We start from the raw sequence: 20,849 nt of genomic DNA, 5'->3' as shown, positions 1-20,849 counted from the left end.
AGCAGCCACGGAGGCGAGAGGGGACTCCGTTCCTGCCGGTGCTGCTGTCATAAAAAAAAGTTAAAGAGCTGTTGTGGCCCAAGGGAGCGGGGGTGGAAGCGATGGAAACTGGCAACCCCTGGGAGTGAGTCCTAATTCTTATATCTGCTCTCTGGTCTTGCCCACGTGGGTTTTATCTCTGTAACAATAGGTCAGGTGAATAAAGGTTCCTGACAAGGCACATTTTAATGTGCATTACCCTACTTGAATTCATCATGTTGATATATTCAGTTTATAACACGTGTTTTCAGTTTCCTGTAACTTCCTGTAAATAGAGGGCAATCAGGCAATTTTTCTTTGGCTTCCTCCACCTATAACTAAGGGTGCCAGTTACCCTGCCCCTCTCTGCAGAGCTGCTAAGGGATATATATGTAACCAATTTGTGGGTGGAGGGGAATTGAAGGTGCTGCAAGAGGCTTAAGCAAGAAAACCAGGCGATAGGGTGGTGCCATATAAGTTGCAAAGTAATCACACCCTACCTTGTTGTTGTCATTGCCAATAATTGGCAGTCCCACAACTTGACATGGATTTTTCAGTACTTGCTTTTCTTCCTCCAATTAGTCAAGCCTGTGCAAGTGGGTTGGTCAGTTGTTTACTAGGAGTCTGAGTCGAAACAAAATTTAAAAATTCCTTCCAGCAGCACCTTAAAGACCAACTAAGTTTTTATTTTGGTATGAGCTTTCGTGTGCATGCACAGTGTGCATGTACACGAAAGCTCATACCAAAATAAAAACTTAGGTGGTCTTTAAGGTGCTGCTGGAAGGAATTTTTAAATTTTGGTTCGACTACGTCAGACCAACACGGCTACCTACCTGTAACTAGGAGTCTGAGTGTTAGACAGCAGCTAGGTTATTTATTATGCAGTTGAGTATGTATTATGTGCTCTTAAATAATTATGAATGCAATTTCTAGTTGGTTCTATGAAATTTCTGTGCCAGCACACCCCTCTAATTTATATAGTGTTTGTTTCTGAAGGGGTATATGGGGTGTTGTGGGTAATAATGGGGTGTTGTGGTGGGGAATACTACCTCTAATGCAGGCACCCCCAAACTCCGGCCCTCCAGATGTTTTGGACTACAATTCCCATCTTCCCTGACCACTGGTCCTGTTAGCTAGGGATCATGGGAGTTGTAGGCCAAAACATTTGGAGGGCTGCAGTTTGGGGATGCCTGCTATAGTGGGGCACGTTGTGCCCTTTGTCCCCACCCTGCACTCAGTTCTCACCTGTGGCTCCTAGAAGCTGTCAGTGTGTGACAGTGACCACACCCAGGGAACAGCTTCTACTGGCCTGCTAAACCAGGTGAGTATAACTGGTGTGTTTCAAACCCTCAGTGAGTTAGGGACTTCCCCTGCTTTCAAAGATAGGCTCCAGCAGATTGAGAGGATGAGACCAATAACAGGTCCAATGGTCAAGAAAGCGGTTTCTTCATGTGCTGCAGAGGGAAGTGAGTGACAGGTGGGGCTTGTCAACCTTGGAAGGTAACCCATCTAAGAGAAGGAAAACTATGATTCTAAACGTCTGCTGCTTTGCGGGATATCTTTGGGAGATGAAAAGGCTAAGGAGTAAATCCTACACAAATCTGGAGTGGAATCCCTAAGACAATTGGATGGTGCCTTGTACGCCTCCTTCTGTCAACTCCTGCAGCCAAGCTGGTGCCAAACGTATTACTTTCCTTCCCTTTGGACCACATCATCAAGGCCAAGAGGAGGGATATTTTCTTCTGGACAGCCCAGGACCCCCATACACACTGCTCAGGCTTGCATCCTAGGGAGGTCACTCAGGTGCTGCCAATGCAGCGGTTTGACTTCAACCCCGGAGGTGCACTTTATTGTCTCTGGAAACAGACAGATGCCAACAACATGTTTCTAAATAGGCCATGATTTTGTTCACACTTTAGATTTTGTGATTGGTGTTATATCATAGAAACAGAGTTGAATCAATAGAAGTTCTCCCTCTGTTCTTGGTGCATCCTTGCACCATTCAGAAATTCTGCAGCTACAGAAAATAATGGAAAAAATAAGTTGTAAAACATCTGAGGAAAGGATGAGTTGTTGCAAGGTCAGAGGACCAGCTAGACTTTCTGGATATGATCTGCAGTTGTGTTTGGCAAGATTGGGCAATTTTTTAGTACCAAGCCAGGTTTAAGAATACTCTATAGCTGGTTTGACTGTTTAAAATAACCTCCCCTGTGCTTATGCCGCCTCTATCCTAGCAAACATCAACATGTCTTTTGCACTCACTGCAGGTGCAGGAGGATATATTTTTGTGGTGAATCCAGCATGATGCATGCATGCCTACATAATTTGCCAGTTGTCGTGGCAATGAACAGGTCTCTGTTTGCATGAATCTGTAGAGGCAGGGCTGTTTTTACTGGCAGTGTCACCAACTTGAGGTAGGTTGCAAGTGCAAGGGTTTTATAGCCTTTTATTTGGGAACCTCACCAGAACCTAGCTTTTGGATACTCAAGCTGTTAAAAAATAACATAAAAAATGCAGTGGGGCATATGAAAGGAGAAAGACAACAGGAAGTTTAATAGGGGTGGGGAAAAGAGAATTATCAGCAGTGATGACAGCAGGGAAGGAGTATTTTTACTCCTTTTAAATCCCATTTTCCACATTGCTGACTGCTCGTGCTTGATTCTGGAAATGAGGCTCATTACCACTGGCTCACCTTTTATAAATTAAACAGCATTGATTACTGTATTGTGTCCATGATCCAGTGAATTTTTCCGTTACAACTGGGATGCATATAACAACAAACATTTTATTTGAGGATATATCGCCTTTCTGCCCTAATAATGGCCCCAAGACAGGTTACAAAAGTTAAAATGAAATAAAAACCAATTTAAACAATATCAGGATTAGAAGATCAAAAACCAGAAAGACCAGAGTTAAACTTTCAGTCTCAAATTAAAAAACCAAAGGCAAGTAGAATAAAAAAATACATAGCCCGTTCTCATGTCATGGGGCCAGTGATGGAGACCGTCTGACCTTCCTATTAAGAGAATTCCATAGCAATGTGCTGCCACAGAAAAGGCCCTGTACAATATTTTTGCTAACTAACCCTTTGTTGGTGGTAGGGTATACAGCAGTGTCTTGGATTATCTTATCCGACAGGCAGGTTCATATGGAAGAAGGGAGTATTTCAAATATCTTGGCCCTGTTTAGGGTTTCAGTGGTAAATACTAGCACTGAATTGAGCTGTAAAAATGGAGCTTATTTACATACACAAATCTCTTTTGTCTGGTCAACTAATACTGTTTTGTGAAGAGGCCAGTTTAAAGTGATTAAAACCTTAATCCTGATTTTTGTGAACTTGTGAACTAGATCACTTCTGCTTCATGGTTCTGTGTAACTAAAAAACTTGCACATTTCCATGCCAACACAAGTTTATTGAATTTAATAAGGAGACTGCTTCGTCTGTTTTGTTTTTTGTAACTACAGAGACCATACAGCTGTGGAAGAATACTTCAGCATAGATGTTTATAATATATGTGCTTGTCTTCAAAAATAATTGTACAAAAGACAGGATTTTGAGTGCGTGCATGCAAGTGTATAGTTCTGTTTCTGTGATGGCCCAGGTGCTTGAGGGCTGACTGTCAGAATGAGCTATGTGTCCTTCAGTAATATGTGTATTTATCTCCTTTGCCCCACATTTACTGTATTTCTTCTATTCTCCCTGCTGCCTCATTTCTTTAGTAACAGTGATTGTATATGCTTCTCTGTTGGATACCCCAGTAAAGATTTTTTTGTTCTTTGTTGGATGTCTTTCTGAGGTATATCTTTCCCCACTGGACTGCCTTTCTCAGAAATCTCAGTGATTTTGCCCCCATGTAGCAAAAACGTTTTTCTTTCCTATTTGAGAGCAGACAGGATTTCCTTGTACAAATTCAGTTTCAGTATGATTTAATTTGTGACTCTACATCCAGTATCCTTTTTCCAAGTTCTACTTTTTCAAGTATATTGGAATCAGCTTATGATTGGGAAGTCTGACTGCTGACATTTGCTTTTCTATTACACACTACCTTTAATATATCTGGAAGTCTTGACAGATGCAGGTTTTTTTTTATCTTTTTCACTGTAAAATGATTTCTGGGGTACTATAATTCCATTAGAAATTTTGCAAACATTGTTTTCGTTTCCTGTGGAGTAATTTTACTTTGTTACATTTTTTCAAGGGCCCTCAGTCCTAAAAAATCTCATGAAAACTAGTCATTTCACATATGTTGCACACATACTACAAGTGATTTGTTTTCTTTATCTCCTTTGCTGGCATTTTTGTGAATCCCCAAAAGGATGCAACTGGATCTTGGCTCTCTGAAGAACATAACTCTAAACCAAAAACAAATATTGGTTGGTTCCACTTCTGTGCAAATATCTGTAGCAGCCAACAGAACAATATGCTAGTTTAATTTTAGACTGCAGCTCAGTCGTCTAGAGTGTGCAATTCATATGCACTAAAAAAACACCCTTTCACTGAATTACATAGATTAGATTCTTATCTGATGTAAAATGTAACATTTCATTGCTCCTGATTCCCTAAATATTATGGTTTTCAGATAATATTTTTGTATAATAGTTTTCTCTAGTGCCTTTGGAACCATTCATTCCTTGTCTTAATATTATTTTGTATTCCTCTACTTTCCTCCCATCCTTAAAGGTGTTGATTAAGTTTCAAATTTCTCAGCATATGCTTACAATTCTCAAATGGTTTTTCCTTTGGGGATTCTATCTGTACAAGTGCTTTGAGGACTGTCTGTAAACTTACTTTACTCTATTTATCAGGTCTTCAGGATCTTATTCTACTTTTGCCGCCTTTGGAAATAATTTGGGAAATGGTTGCCTTGGCTGACTTGCATAGATTATTCAGAAAAATTTACACTTGCTATGATATCTTAGCAAAGATCCTGCAGCACTGTTGCTCAAACTGCAGATTCATTTAGCAGTAAGGAGGCTTGTTGCCAGTTTAAGAACATTAGTTTTAAGTGTGGAAAGCAGAAAAAAGGCACGTGGCAGTTTGAGGAGCTGCATGTGCTGCAATATACACAGATAATTTTATGTTATGCTAATAGACTCATCCTATGTTTTTATTTATTATGTTGACTAACATGGAATATTATTGCAGTGGATTACAAAAATAGTGAAATGCTTATACAAATAAATAAAAATAAAGTAACTAAACTAAATCAGTTAGAAGTAAAAATGAACTAGCTGTCTATAAAACTCATTAAAATTTAGCAGCTGACAGCCTTCTTGATTTTTTATTTTGCTTTATAAACTTTGAGAGGTAAGAGAAGTAAGGCAAGTTGATCTCACGATTGAGTAAGCTACCACAAAGAATGCCCAAGTCCATATGGTGTTGTGAGTTGCCTGGAGAATTACTGGAGAGGGTGGTATCATTCAAAGGAGGAAAGGGAGAAGCTCAGGGACCTGGAGGAATCCAATCTGGACAAGGGCTCTAGTGGGTTGGGCATTGATGATTCAGGAACCCAAGAAGTGGGTGGTCCAGGGGAAGTTGGGGGATGAAGAGGTTCAGATCCACAGGAGGGCTCAAGTGAATTGCCTGTGGGCCTCCTGAAGGCTTCAGTACTTGCAAGTGAGCTGGCTTGAGAGCCTTTTCCTGTTAGGGAATGGCTGTCTGCTTTGAGAGAGGCACTTGGGTAGAAAACGGATAGTGAGCCAGCTTTGATGTCTTCATCTTCAAGGGCATCAGCACCGGCTCAAGCCAGTGCTGCATGCCCAGTCTGCTCAGTGGCGTGCCCATTTGCTTGGCCAGTCTTCAGACTTGGGCTGCTTGCTGCACAAATAGTCATGCCCATGCATGCATAAGCAGACTCTAGGATATGTGTCACTTGTTGGATAAACGTCTTAGCAATACCTAGTCATGCACCTTAGAGGTCTTCTGTGCTTTATGACATTGTAACCTGAAGGCTTAAGTTTGTATGCTGTACTGAATTGCTAAATAAAACCTTTAAATAACCCGCTTGTGGTGACAGTTCCAAGTCCAATGATGGGGACCAGGATATATAGCTGTACTCAGTAGCATAGCAAGGTGGGGGCGGGCCGCCCCGGGCTCTACTATGGGGGGGGGCTCCACTTGGGCCGCCCTTCCTCGCCCCCGCGCACCGTACACTCCATACGTGCTGGGATGCTGCACATGCGCAGTCAGCCCGTTACGGGCTGGTGTGTGCGAGCGGCAGCTGGGCTGGCGCTGCTGCTCCCGCGGAACTTTACGCGGGAGCAGCAGCGCCAGCCTGGACGGACCACGCATGTGTCGTGACGTCACGACACATGCGTCGTGACACCCCGCTCCCAAGGGGAGCCTCCGCCTTTGCCGCTCTGGGCAGCCAAGCGGCAAGGTTCGCCATTGGCTTCACTCCAGAAAAAGTGCTCCAAAGCAAATAGCTTTTAGACAATCTTAAAAGTATGTCTTGGAGGTTCTCCTTCTAGTAAAGTCATTGTTATGTGGTTCTGTTCCTCTGTTTAAAATTGTATAAAGCTAGTTGTTGACTAAGGATTTGTAAAGTTGAAGGCAGTGGTGACTACCTTTTGCTTCCTACTATCCTGTTTCTGCTGATGGTGTCTTGTTCTGCATATGTTAGCTGCTCTTGTTTCATTTCCATTCTCTCGTTTTCATCTTGACTCTTTTATTTTACTGTCTTTGCCCACTTGTTAGAGAAGTGAAAGAAAGTGGTTACTGGCCATTTAAAGGATCTTGGTGTGTATTATTTGAGGCAGAGTAGAATGAATCTATAATTTGTAGCATTTGTAGTAATAGTGATCTCTTAATCCTACACATGAATTCCTCTGTCCTTTTCCCCACCTCCCCTTTATCTGAAGGCTTTTGCAGCAGAGGTGCTGTGTGGGGCATTCTCTCCCTGGAGATGGTAATCTGATGTCAAATTTAATGCCCTTTTGGCACTAAAGATCTTTTATTTATATTGATCTTTAAAAATCTTTAATTCTTAGAATTCTGCTATCTGCTGATGGTTTTATTTATCTATTATTAAAATCTTTGCAATGGCTAAGAAAAAGGCTGTGTCAAGACCTCACTAACCTAGTACAATATTTTGTCAGTGGTATTCAGTTTCTGCTAGGAAAGAATTTGTGAGTTGCTCACTAGTTTGCCCACAGCTATGTATTTTTCAGGAACAAGCAGGATCAAAGGTTATACAGATTATTTGAATTTGTCTAAAATGTTCGCAGGTTGCTCAATAAACTGCCTAGAGGTATGGTTGTTTCTTTTTTGCAGAAAGTCTCCAGTTCACTGCAAGAGACTTCCATGTTTTTTTTTATTGTTAGTGAAACTTTTCAGCATACAATAAAAAACAATGGAGACTCACTTAGGCTGTTCTTGTGCTATCTTGTTGCCATTATATCTCTTGTAGCCTGCTCATCATGTCCACAGCTTGGACTGTACTCCATAGTAAGGTAAATGTAAAGGACCCCTGGACAGTTACGTCCACCCAAAGGTGACTATGAGGTGCGACACTAATCTCCGCTGTCAGGCTAGTGTTTTTCCACAGACAGCTTTCCGGGTCATGTGGCCAGTTTGACTAAACTGCTTCTGGTGCAACAGAACACCGCAACGGAAGCTAAAGCACATGGAAATGCCGTTTACCTTATTTTATTTTATTAAATTTCTATACCACTTTATATTTTTAATAAAAATCTCAAAGCAGTTTACAGCATACTAAATCAATAAAACAATAGCCGGGCGATGTTCTTCTGGCCTCATGAGGAGCCTCTTTTGTGGGGCTGGTAGGTGGGGGGCCTGCCCCCTAGGCCTGGTGGAAAGGGCCTTGCAGGGAGCGGCCTTCCTGCTGCAGTGGTACCTATTTATCTACTTGCACTGGTGTGCTTTTGAACTGCTAGGTTGGCAGAATCTGGGACATAGCAATGGGAGCTCACTCCCTCGCATGGATTCGAACTGCTGACCTTCCAATCAGCAAGCCCAAGAGGCCCAGTGGTTTAAACCACAGCGCCACCTGCGTCCCATAGTATCTCTGTATGGTGAAGAGTAAAAAGCAGTGTGATTTGCCCTGAACTCTGAAATATGAGAGGAACTCATTTTTGTTTAACCCAAGCAAAATGGCTGCTAAATGGGGTAAAACCTATTATCTGGTTCACAAAAATTATATACTGTTTGATTGTATTTAAAAACAACAACGCTCAAAGCTTATGTTCATGAGCTATGGGAGTCAAAGCAGTGTGCTATGCGGCTGAGCAATCCTGAGACATTAAGTTTGGCATTGTCTCTTTTCTGTTCAAACATTTATCTGCTAAATGATTTGGCCTGAAAATAAAAGCTGCATATTGCTACAAGCCTCATGGTCTCTCAGCTTATTGTGGGAGCTGCCGCATGCCAGAATTGTTATGAAGAGTCAGTTTACTGTTTGGCAAAGGAGATGTAAATGTCCTCCTGGAATTTCCCTTTGCTACTTGGTTGCTAAGTGATCATCTTTATGAGCATAGGAATTCTGCTCTCCACCTTCATGAGAGGGTAATAGAGCTCCTAGAAATGGGGTATCCTGAATGGGTGACATATATACAAAGTACTGTACTTGTTTGCACATAGTATATGGGATGCCTTTTTTGGAATGACTGCTTAACATTTTTGTCACAAGTATCTCTGTGATTTGGTACTCTGATTCATTGCCCAATTAACACATGACAGCCTCTCATTCTTACCACTTTATTTGTCTCGATAAGCTGGAAAGCTTGATTTTCAGTAATTCCAAAGAAGCCCAAGGCTGTAACAGGGCTACCCTAATTATAAGCCTTTCCAGTAGTTTATGTAGTTTATCCAAAGGGGTGATATCGTTTATTGGTAATATTATCTTCCTTAAAGCTAGTTCCTGTTTATAGTCTTACCTTCTTCTTGATAGATTTTTTTCAGTAATATTTTTTCATTAATTACAGTAATAAATTGAATTGCTCATTTATAACGCATTGCTGACTTTGATCTGTGATTGTGTGAAAGCTTTAACATCTAATATTTCAGCAGTTATTTGTGTTGAAAATGCAGTGGAAGCTATGCTGCATACTATAGTCACAATGTAGGAGCAGTTTTGTCAGAAATAATTACTTTCTGACTTTCCCACGTTTACCCACATTGTTACTGCTTCCATTATAACAGTTTGAATGGATTTGTGGGGTACGACTTCAAAGACACCATGTTTAATCATGTATTTAACTTGTTTGCAGCACTCAAATCAAGCTTGCTCATTGTAGTTCCTTGGGCCATTTTGAAGCCCATAAGGACTGACTTTAAATAAACTATAGCAGTCAGAAAAACAAGCAGCCATGTCTTCTCTGCTGAAATTATTTGACCACTAGAACTGCTTATTTCTGAATTATCTATATCAGGTTGGCTCAACTTTTCATACGAAGTGGACTGTAAGAGTACTTTGACACAGAATTCATGGGCCACACACTGACATGTTGCGGGGGTGAAGGATGGGTGAGGCCTAAATTTGACCCCCTCCTCAAGTCCTTGTGCTGCCCTCAGTGCTGCCTGGAGGTGAGCAGAAATATTTGGAAGTATTCTTAAGGAAAGGGAAGTAACATTATTGCCAGGTAACAGGGAAGGTTATATTATGATAACTTTCCTGCGTTTGAGACTGTTGGATATCATTTTTAGATTTCTGTTTTTCATATGTGCTGTTTAAAAGCTCAATAAAAAACATTTTAAAAATGGAAGATTGTGAATAGAGAAGCAACTTTTGCTTGAAAACTACTCTGAGTAAATGAGCTTATACGTCTCATCTGAGTGAATGAAAAACATTGTAATTTTGCAGACTTCCGTAGTTCTAAATGGATAAGTGACCATGCAAGTTTTATAAATGTGGTAAGCCACGGGATTCACAGTAAATACATATTACTACATATTGCAACCTCTGGTTGACAAAAGGTGTTTTTACTATGGTGTTAGGAATTTGCCTAATGGTTAGGTATGGGATGCATAGGGAAAGAATTCAAATATCTGTTCCTCTGCTTCTGAAGATACAATATGACAATTTGCATTTTCATGTTTTGGGACTGAATGATTATACAGGTTAATTATAAACAGTATATAGAAATAGGTGGCAGTTGCATGTTGAAAGCGTTGGAGGTGTTACTTCATTTTCCTCTCACTTAAGCCTTAATTGCTGAATGTGGAAAATACTTGTAAATGCCCATCTGTTGGATGAGCAAGTGTAGTATTTTTTCTCCATTTATAAATTTGAATTTTACATTTCTGCCTAAGTGAAGTTAAGCATAAATATATTTGGCTAAGAGAGCATTTATCATTGTTTAGAATTGTCTTTATTTTTAGAATATACAGCCAAAATTTTTGCCTGCAGAATCTTCTCTCTGTAACTGATTGGAGAAGAAATATATGTTACATGACCAAGCAGTGACTATTTTGAAGTCCTTTGCTGGGGATGGTGGAGACTTCGTTTGACTCACATTTTAAGCAAACTGACTTAAATCACAGCTCCTGGAATTATACACTGATTGGAATATAAGTATCTTCAGATTTTGCATTTCTTAAAATTTTGTGATACAGTTCTCAGCTTTAAAGTGTAAAAATCTTTTATAAATGCATATTTTAATATACAGTGGAACCTCAGTTTATGAACACCTCGGTTTACGAATTTTCGGTTTACGAACGCCGCGGACCCATCTGGAATGGATTAATTCACTTTCCGTTACTTTCAATTGGAAAGTTCGCTTCTTTATGAACGCTTCAGTTTATGAACAGACTTCCGGAACCAATTACATCCATGCTTTGGGTTAAGTACGCTTCAGGTTGAGTACTCCGCGGACCCGTCTGGAACGGATTAATCCACTTTCCATTACTTTCAATGGGAAAGTTTGCTTCAGTTTATGAATGCTTCAGTTTAAGTACTCCGCGGACCATCTGGAACAAATTAATCCACTTTCCATTACTTTGAATGGGAAAGTTCGCTTCAGTTTATGAACAGACTTCCGGAACCAATTGTGTTCATAAACCGAGGTACCACTGTAAAATATGTTTAGCATGCATGCATTGAGATTAAATACATTTTAAAATACATATTTTGTCTAGATTTTGTGGTTTAAATGTGAGGCTGGAATAAACCAATGAATCCCTACCCTTTGCTGTCCCCAAATGTGTAAGTCCTTTGTCCTAAGCAAATGACTAAACTTTAAAACTTTGAAATAACATGAAATTTGACCATTCTATTTTAGTATTTATATTTTAATCCAAATTTCATTTTGGTGGCCATATAGGTTTGATATGTTCCAGAAGGCAATATCAAATCCATCCCATTCTTCTTCTTTTTTACATAGATAACCTATTGGGGTAGATCCTGTGGTTGAACTGTGGTGGAGTTACAGCAAAATGCATGGATGCACGAACTTGTAGCATAACACATTGTTGGGTGGGGTGGGGGAATTGCTAACATTACCATGGCCTCCACTGCTGTTCGGAACAAAATAATCATGGCTATGCCTGTTCTGTGCAATAAGTATGAGGCATTACCTCTGAAAGTTAAATTCAGCTGAAGTTTTCTTTAGGCCCAGTGCAGACATTAGTATATTCATCTGATAATGATAGTGTTCACATGTTTTTCCTAACCCTTCCCTCTCCCTTTGTGTGTCCACCTTTGATGGAATTTTCCTGGTTTCTTTAATACAGTTTTCTAGGAGGTTTGAACTCAAAAAACTCATTTCAAACCAGGATCTGATTCTACTTTCAGGTCTTGATTTGGAGCAAGCCTTAAAACTACTGTTTCATGGTTCAGACAACACAAGAAACTGGCTTTACAAACCAGGTACCTTAATGTTGAGTGTATGATGGAAGGTGGGAAGGAATAACTGGAAAGATACAAGGCTTGTTCCTGAATTGATAAACAGTGGTTCATTGGGGTGGGATCTTTATACTGCAACTAGACCTTGATCTGCAATGCTATGTGCACTGGCACTTCGGAAGTAAAATACTTCAGAGTAAATATGATTATGGTTGGGTTGTTAGTTGCGTAGATTTTTATTGATTTGTTTTTGTCCTGGCATTGCTTAAATACATTGATGCAAATAGGCTTTTGACAACTCTATCTATCTATCTATCTATCTATCTATCTATCTATCTATCTATCTATCTATCTATCTATCTAAAGTTTGTGTGTTATTAGAGAGAGTGAAAGAAACGTTTCCTGCTGGGATGTGTTTCTTTTACCATCTTACTTCTTTGATCTTAAGGATTTAAAGAATCTTATTTCTGTTATGGCATTTCTGTTGTTGCTAACATCAGTAACAAAATTATTTTGGCTTCTTTTATAGGGGAGGGGTGGATTTATAAACTTTCCAGCACTAGTCACTGTCAGTAGTTCTTGTACAATGGCAAAACATTTCTGTGTGTTGTGCTTTCAGTACTATTGGATAGTACCGTTTATATTCATTACAGATACTGTAATTTAGTGGAAACAACAATTTCTGCAAGCAGTTCACATCATGGCTGCAGATACTGTAGACCACTTGTTGAGGATGGCATACACAGGATTGTGGGAATTTAATTGGCATTGATAATGATGATGAAATGGTACTTAGAAACTTCTTTAACAGAAGGGATTTATATGCAAATTGGTTACAGTAGGTATGGGAAACCTTTTTCATCCTGAGGGCCACATCCCCTTATAGCTAACCTTATGGGGGCCACATGCCTGTTTTAGATGAACCCAATTCCCTCTCTTGTACACACACATGCATTCATACAACCCTACACATAGCACCCATTCACCCCTCCTCTCTTTCACTTAACACACCACTTGGAGCTTTAGCTTTTTTAAAAACATTATTGCTGGAGGGCTGTGTTATTTTCATGGAGATTGCATTAGATGAAGTAGGGTTGACCTTTCCTTCCTCAGTTGTAACCCCCAACTTCCCAGTGCACCAATTACGCTCAAAACTGCTTTCTATGTTTCCCCCAGTTTTTGCTCCTATAACTTCTTGAGGGGAAGTCCTTTCATGATTTCCCAAAAGCTAAAAACATCAACTATAATAGTGGTTTTCAGACTTTTTTCTCTGGGCCACACTTTCAGAAAAAATATTTGCTCGTGCAAACTTTTTTTTTTTATGGATACATTGGAAAGCAAATAGAAACGGCTCCTAACAGTGCTTGATTTATAACACGGGACACAATTACTTTGTAATATGATCCTGGACACCCAGGAAGTATAAAGCATGAATCATTCCCAAAATATAATGATAAACGAGCCTCTTACATATGTACCTTATTTATACAAACTCGGTGAGACATGTGAGCTTGTAGTATCACTTGATTAGCATTGCCATATTTCAAAAAGTTAAAATTCAGACACAAAAGTTGCTGAGGTTTTTTTGAGTTATATTTTAGGAAATTCACCAAAAAAGAAAAACGAAAAAAAGGGCTTCCATACACCCAGATTTTCCTGGACATTTTAATCGCTTTCTGAAAAATCCACCAGGATGCTATTTTCGGAGGATGAATCCCAAATATATGGCCGTCCTACACTTGATGTTCTTGCGGTCATTTTGAAAACATATCTATCCATATTCTGCAAATTAAAAAACAACAACTATTTTGATACTATATGCTATATTACACTGAAATGTTTAAATATTTCTTCGATTGTCCTTGAATTTTCCTGCCACGCTTGCTATCCTCTCCTGGCACACCAGTGTGGCTTGCCACACACTTTGACAACCACTGAACTACAAAGAATTCTGAAATTGATTCTAGCTAGTTCATTGTATCATCAGCTTATTTTCATCAACTTACTGATTTAAATTGGGAGTCAAGTCATCTTCACAAAGCCTATTACTGAATAGTGATCTGTATCCAGTTAGCTTTTGTGTAAATACTTTGGAGCACAAAATTTGCTCACCTATCTACCTTTTCTTTATTTTCTAACAAAGTCAGCAGTATATAATCTACAAATACTGCTTATTTATTTTTAGAAATAAATTGTATTGGTGGTGAACAATGTGTCCTGCTGTGTTACTCATCAAAGGTAATTCGTTCAGTTGCAATATGTTACCTATATTCACAGTTAATTTTAGGTGTGTTTTTTCTTGATAGATACAGAATGGAAGGACTTTAAGTGAAAGACAAGTTCTGCTTCATTATGGAGACAACTAGCTTTGAAGGGGAGCCGGATAGAACTTCGGTAAGTAAATTTGTACATAGTGACTGACAGTGGTAAAATCCTAAAGAAAGGGCATTTCCTCAGACAGCCATGTAGCTTCACAACCAACTACTGTAATATTGCAATCCTAAACATGTCTACTCAGAAGTAATTCCATTGAGTTCAGGGGGACTTAATCTCAGGTAAGTGGGAATAGGAGTGCCCCTTCCCTTTTACAATAAACATCAAAAAATTTCCCCACTGGGAAAGTGTGTAAAAGAGAGTTACTTGAGGTTTGAGCACATATCATCATCAGAATTCCCTACCCTCAAAAAAGAAAAAAAGAGGGAAATGCTTTGATGGTTTTGTTCTTTTGGTAGCAATTTAAACCACAAATGCAGATGAATTTTAGTAGAAAGTATAGAGTAGAACCTTCCAGTGTTTCACAACTTGTGTGTCTACAATGTAAAAACTTCCCAACATATTGAATATCAAATATACTTTTTATAAACTCTTGCAGTTTGCTTGCTTTTTCCCTTTCACACTTCCGATTTAATTTAAACCAGCCGTCACGAACCTGGTACCCTCCAGATCTCTTGGACTAAAACTCTCATCAGCATGGCTGGGCTGGCAGGAGCTGTACCCCCAAACTTCTGGAGGGCACCAGGTTGGTGACAGCTGGTTTAAACTGTCCAGTAGAAAACTCATGTTGAACGTGGTAGGAAATAAGAAATAACAGGATTACACAAGAAGCAGAATATATAGCAACTGCAACAGGAAATGGTAGTGGTAGATAAAGAACTGTGAAAGCAACCGCCATCATGTGGTAGTTTGCAAAGATTTGGAATATTATTAGAACAGAAAAAGCATAGAAGCAGCATAGAAGATCTCAGTGTTAAACAAAACGCCATTCTGAAAATTGGGCTGCTTTTCCTGAACTATGTGGAAGTAAGACTGTGAGATAACACAATCAAATTGGAATATACAGTGGAACCTCGGTTTATGAACACCTCGGTTTATGAATTTTCGGTTTATGAACGCCGCGGACCCATCTGGAACGGATTAATTTCCCATTACTTTTAATGGGAAAGTTCGCTTCAGTTTATGAACGCTTCAGTTTATGAACAGACTTCCGGAACCAATTACACCCATGTTTCAGTTTATGAACGCTTCAGTTTAAGTACTTCGCGGACCCGTCTGGAACGGATTAATCCACTTTCCATTACTTTCAATGGAAAAGTTCGCTTCAGTTTATGAACAGTTACTCCGCGGACCGTCTGGAACGGATTAATCCACTTTCCATTACTTTCAATGGGAAAGTTCGCTTCAGTTTATGAACGCTTCAGTTTATGAACAGACTTCCGGAACCAATTGTGTTCATAAACCGAGGTACCACTGTACTTGTAAATTTAAAGCTTCAAATCTTTAAATGAACAAGTGAAAGAAATAACTAAATCTCTACTTAGGTAAGCAACATGATAGAAAGTGTTGAATCCCAGTTTTTGAATAAGTCCTTTTCTTCTATATAAATTGATTTATTCAACAAGTAAACTGCCACATTGTAAGAGTTTGAAAAACTAAATTCTTGCTTATTTCCTACATAATATGAACTGAGATTTTTATATGTCAAATTGTAGTTTAGCTCTTTTAATTAGTTTGAGGCTGTACAGTATATAGGATTTTTTTCCACGAATACAATATAGCAGTAGCAGACCTCAGTAAACTTGTGTGTTAGCCTGTTGCTTAGGAGCTTAGGAGCTCCTTGAAAGTGATTAGCTATGCAGTGCTGAAATATTTACATACTGGCCATTACAATAATCTTGGACGATCAGCTTTTATCTGCTTCACTCAGCTTTCCCATTTCAGTGCTTCTCTTGTTGGCATTTGCTCAGTTGTACAGGCTTGTGGAGGTCTTAGTGGCTAGACTATCCTCTGCTCTATTTTATCATGTAAGTACTGATAATGTAGATGCTCTGTTGTAAGACTCATCTGAGTCATTTATGCTTAAAATGCTATTTCTGTCTTTCTCCTCCTCTTTCCTTCAAAGTGTTGCATGAGAGATGACATGTAGTTTTCACAATGAGCTAGGAAGACATTCATTTAGCAAGTGATTATTCTAGTTGATTTGCAACACTCAATCTATTGTTTCATGACAGTTTGACTTACCATTATTATTATTTAAATCTATAACTGTAAAATAAAAGTCTGTTAAAATGTGTAGCATTGCGTTCAGATGTGTTATGCTAACTTCAAACAGTCCCAAAGTGCCTCCATAACATTATCAGGGCAAACATATTCCATAATCTTGAACGTATTATTTATGTTACCACCAGTGCAAGGCAAAAGTTCTCTTGTAGCGAGTTGTTTTTCAAATTTTTCAGATACTGAACTTGCTTATAACCTTTTATTTGCAATACGGGACACAGTCCTGATCATTATTTTTTATTTTTGACTGTGTGCAGATCTTCCTACTTTTCTTAGCAAAAGTGTTGCTAGTTTGACCCACTTCAAAGCGGGTCATGATCAGTTTTTCAAACATGGGAAGCAGCCTTATACAGCCTAAGAACCACCTAGCTCAGGAGTAACCAGTGTGGTGTCCTTTAGATGTTGAATTACAACTCCCCACTCCCCCAAGCCCTCACCAACAACTTGAAGGCTACCCCTGATCTAGCTCACTATTGTCTGCACTGACTGATAATAGCTTTCTAGGATTCCAGACAGAGATGTTTCTCATCCCTATCTGGAGTTTTTAGGGATTGATCCTGAGACCAAAGCACCTAGTCTACCACTGAGCTATGCTAACCCCCCCCCAACTTGATTTAATATGGTACATTTTCTTTTCCTTTAGTAGAGATAACAGACAGGAATCTTTAAACAGAGAAGGAAGTATTTTAATAGATTTGAGGTAAGGTTTTTAGTTAACACCATAGTTTAAGCATAATGAATTTCAGATGCATATTGAATATTACTACTACTACTACTACTACTACTATTATTGTATTTAACATTAATGTCATAGTGATGTTCATTGGTTGCTTCAAAGATCAAGTAAATATTCAGCCATGCAACTATTTAGACAGTTGCTTATTTAGGTAGGTACGAATCAAGTTTAGACTATATAGCAGACAACATGCCAGTTTAGAGGTACCCAGGAGAGGTTGTGTAGCAACAAATGGAAATGGGAGTTGCTCAGAAAGAACATTTGGTGGTGGTGGTGGTGGTGGTGGTGGTGGTGCTGCTGCTGCTGCTACTACTACTACTGCTGCTTGGAGCAGTTGCCTCACTTTGCCTAATGTTAGGGTTGGCCTTGACTTATCACTGTAGTTCAAGGAAGGGAGTATTTTTTTAACCTTGCCTATTATTCCTCAAACTTTTTTTCCCACCCACTTCCCCAAGGCTGCCTATGGACTACCCCCCACACACACCTCACCCCCATTTTTGGGTTACCCTGTTTTGCTTCCAAATTGATATTCATTCAACTATCTCAGTTTGCTATTGGAAGAAATTATTATCCCTAGTTGAAATTGTATTTTTAATAATATACTTGACAATATTGTATGAATCTCATATTTCCCTCATTAGAGTAAGATTCCATTATAACTCACTATATTTGATGTAATATTATACTGTAGAATTTAGTTAGCTGTTGTCGAAAGCTGCTACTTTCTACTATTAATAGATTGAATGAAAGTTAAACTTCCTTTATGTGATTGGATAAATGAAAAATAATTTTGAAAAATATTTGTACTTCTGGAGAAATTAGTCATTCATTAACTGTAGCAAAGCTAATAATGGCCTGTTGCTAAGCACACGTGCTTTGTTTTATCTCTCTTTTTTTGGTGCTGTGTTGTTCTTAAGAAAATTAATCAGGACTGATGTGCATTTTTTATTTTTAGTTTCAAACTAACATGCTGTTTCCCTTTTTCTGTCTTGCCTTTAATTGTGGCTGCCTCTGCTGTATTCCCCCTCTCCATTTTTGGCCTTGCTGCTTTTGTCTGCTGTTCTGCGTACTCAATTGCACATCACCTCAAGCATCATGATGAGATCAAAGACTGCCAGGGATCCTCAAGTAAGTAAATGATTTCTGCTACAACACGTGAAGAGCTATATTCTCATGTTCCCAGATCATGACATGATTAGGTTCTTCCACTAGACTAACACTGTCAAGTGCCGAGCTTTTAAAGAATGATCAGACACAAAGTAGCAGCGGGAGGTGGAATAGCTGAACTACAGAAACTGCGCATTTGTGTGCAAGCACGTGTGTGCACATGCACACAAGCTTAGGTCTGCTGTGAGTGAAGAAAATACACAAAGAAGAATGTGAAAATAGTAGGGGCCTTAGGTTTTTTGAAAGTTGGAATACTAAATTTAAATCATTCTCAAAATGGAATACCTATATATGGCTCTGTTGATTAGAGTCCAGTATAATTTAGTCTGTACTGTAGTGACTAGTAACCTTGTTCTGTTGGTGATAATCTCCCTGTTTTAATAGCAAAGTGGAAGCTAGTAGCCATCCAAGTGATAGTAAACAAATAAAAGATCTTGCAAATAGATAAAGCACAGAATTGGGTTGTTCTATATTGACTTGCTGTCTTAAATATCTTAGCTATTTTTTGTTTAATTAACTATTTAAATTTACTAAGGTTCTCTTGTGGGGCTATATCTCAGTATTCTGATTTTATTACAGCAGTGCTGTTGCTTGATGAAGGAAATCTTATTCAATTAATCATCTGAGTTTTGCTTTAAATCTGCATAAGTTTGTATGTGCATAATGCAATAGTTCTGAAGAAAATTTCATTGGCCTAGTTTACATGACCCAGTAAGCCAAACTATGGCTGTGGGACTGCACAGGCTTTTGGAAAAGAAGTCACAGGTGCTTTGCTTCTTCCAGCTTTTTTTATTCCCATGTTTAGCATGCCACCGAAACCCTAGTGTGTGGCGAAGTTTTCTCCTAACTAGCCACGAGCTGCAGCCAGGGTTTATTCTTGTCTGCAACTCAAAATTAACAAAATGAGAGGTTAACTGTGAGCCCAGGTTTGAACACCACACTTTGCCAAACCATGGATTAGCTCAGTGCAATGTGGGAATAAACAAGGACTGGAGAGGGATGAGCTCCTTTCCAGGAGCCTATGCAGTCCTGGTAAGCTCTAATTGGATTACTGTGTAAAGCAAAGCATCCTGGCATTATTTTGGGGCTAAACAGTGTGTTACTTGATTTAAGCCTTTTTAAAAGTGTGCATTATAACTGTTGCTCCTATTTTGAAGAGAAAGCAGCTGAGAGGCCTTGATTCAGTACCATGTTCCTGTTCCAGACCAGGGGTTCTTGGTAGTTTCCTGCCCAAAATTGTGGGTGGTCTGTGCTGGGGATATAACCCAATATTGGAGAGATAAATGAAAAATATATAGGCAGCTATCAAATGTTTCTCTTGGGACTATAAATAAGCAATATTTAGCACTACTGTTGGAATACAATTAAAAGGAACTGCCTGCTAAAGCCTTCTCAGATAGCTGACACCATTCTGTTGAAGAGCTTTTCTCTTAACTAATTGTAACACACTACTATGGTGAGCAAAGTTGGCAAGCTCCTTTTTGTACTGGAAAAGTCTTGAGACATCATATGTAGAGACTGAGATCCAAAGTTCCACACAACTAGTTCCATTGTTTGAATTTCTGTTTTGAATTTGTACTTCTTAAACAGTTTAGGCACTCTGTATTCATTTTAAAAAAGCAAAGTGTATACCGTAGTTGCGGCAATCAATATATCTGCTCTTAACTGAATTTCTGCTGTATGAACGTTGTATTTACTCAACATTCAAACACCAATATTTTGTCACTTGTTCTCACCCAATCCCAGCTTCTCAGTTGAGATTGCCAGGGAAGTGCTAAATGGAATGCAGTCATAAGTGCTTTGTGGGGCTCCTATTGGATAGTGTCTAGTCACAACTGGGTAGGGGGGGGCGGATCCACAAATTTTAGCCTTGCATAGGGTGCCATATTTTCAAAGTTTGCCCCTGCTCAGATGTTGTTTCAGCAGCAGTTAGTCTTAGACTGAGCCCTATATAGGAGCAGCAGTTCTGTCTCACCTGGAAGTTCCACCTTCACTGAAAGGTGCCTCTTCAGTAAATCATGTTACTGGAAGTGAGGGGTGAGAGTTTGGATTCCTATTTTTCTGGTTTATGTTAGTGTCTGGGATCTCTTATCAGTATCCACATTCAGTGTGTGTGACTGCAAGTCGAGAAGAGGATTTCCCTTCCTTGCCTAGCAGATTGTACCCCAAGGAATGGGGAACCTGTTAAACACCAACTCCCATCAACCCCAGCAAGCATGGCCAGTGGTCAGGTATGATGGCAGTTGTATAGTCCAGCACAGGCGTGTCCAACAGGTAGATCGTGATCTACCAGTAGATCACTGGACGTCTGTGGTAGATCACCGGTAGATCAGTGGCTCCCGCCCAAAGAAGCTAAAAAACTTTGGCTGCCCTAAAAAAAGCTCAACATCTTTGCCCTGCACCCCTAAAATGACCTGAACCACAAAAAACAGGGCTTTCTTTTCAAATAAAAAAGCTCAACATCGCTTTCTTCCCTAAAGAAGCTCAACAACTTTTATGTGAACCCCCCAAAACAGGGCTTTCCACCTTAAAAAAAACCTCAACAACTTTGACCTGAACCCCAAAAAGGG

General features: G+C 39.3%; 1 protein-coding gene across 11 annotated transcripts in view; it reads left to right on the top strand.

Annotated features, from left to right (window-relative positions):
* OSBPL8 (oxysterol binding protein like 8) overlaps positions 1-20,849 on the top strand; it is a 72,185-nt gene that overhangs the window by 603 nt on the left and 50,733 nt on the right. For 4 of the 11 annotated variants that reach the window (XM_035126743.3, XM_088676864.1, XM_088676863.1 and 1 more), the window contains exons 2-3: positions 14,126-14,213; positions 18,204-18,240. In XM_035126743.3, the coding sequence (XP_034982634.1) occupies positions 14,172-14,213; positions 18,204-18,240 (79 nt within the window). In that variant the 5' untranslated portion in view covers positions 14,126-14,171. Of the gene's footprint in view, positions 1-11,768; positions 11,844-14,125; positions 14,214-17,019; positions 17,077-18,203; positions 18,241-20,849 lie in introns of those variants that run through there. The other 7 variants (XM_088676869.1, XM_088676868.1, XM_088676866.1 and 4 more) reach the window with 4 other exon arrangements.

This window comes from Zootoca vivipara, chromosome 9 (genome assembly GCF_965207765.1).
Source record: "Zootoca vivipara chromosome 9, rZooViv2.hap1.1, whole genome shotgun sequence".
Taxonomy (NCBI): Eukaryota; Metazoa; Chordata; class Lepidosauria; order Squamata; family Lacertidae; genus Zootoca; species Zootoca vivipara.
Note: the sequence above shows the minus strand (reverse complement) of the source record. Positions and strands in the feature narration are given on the sequence as shown.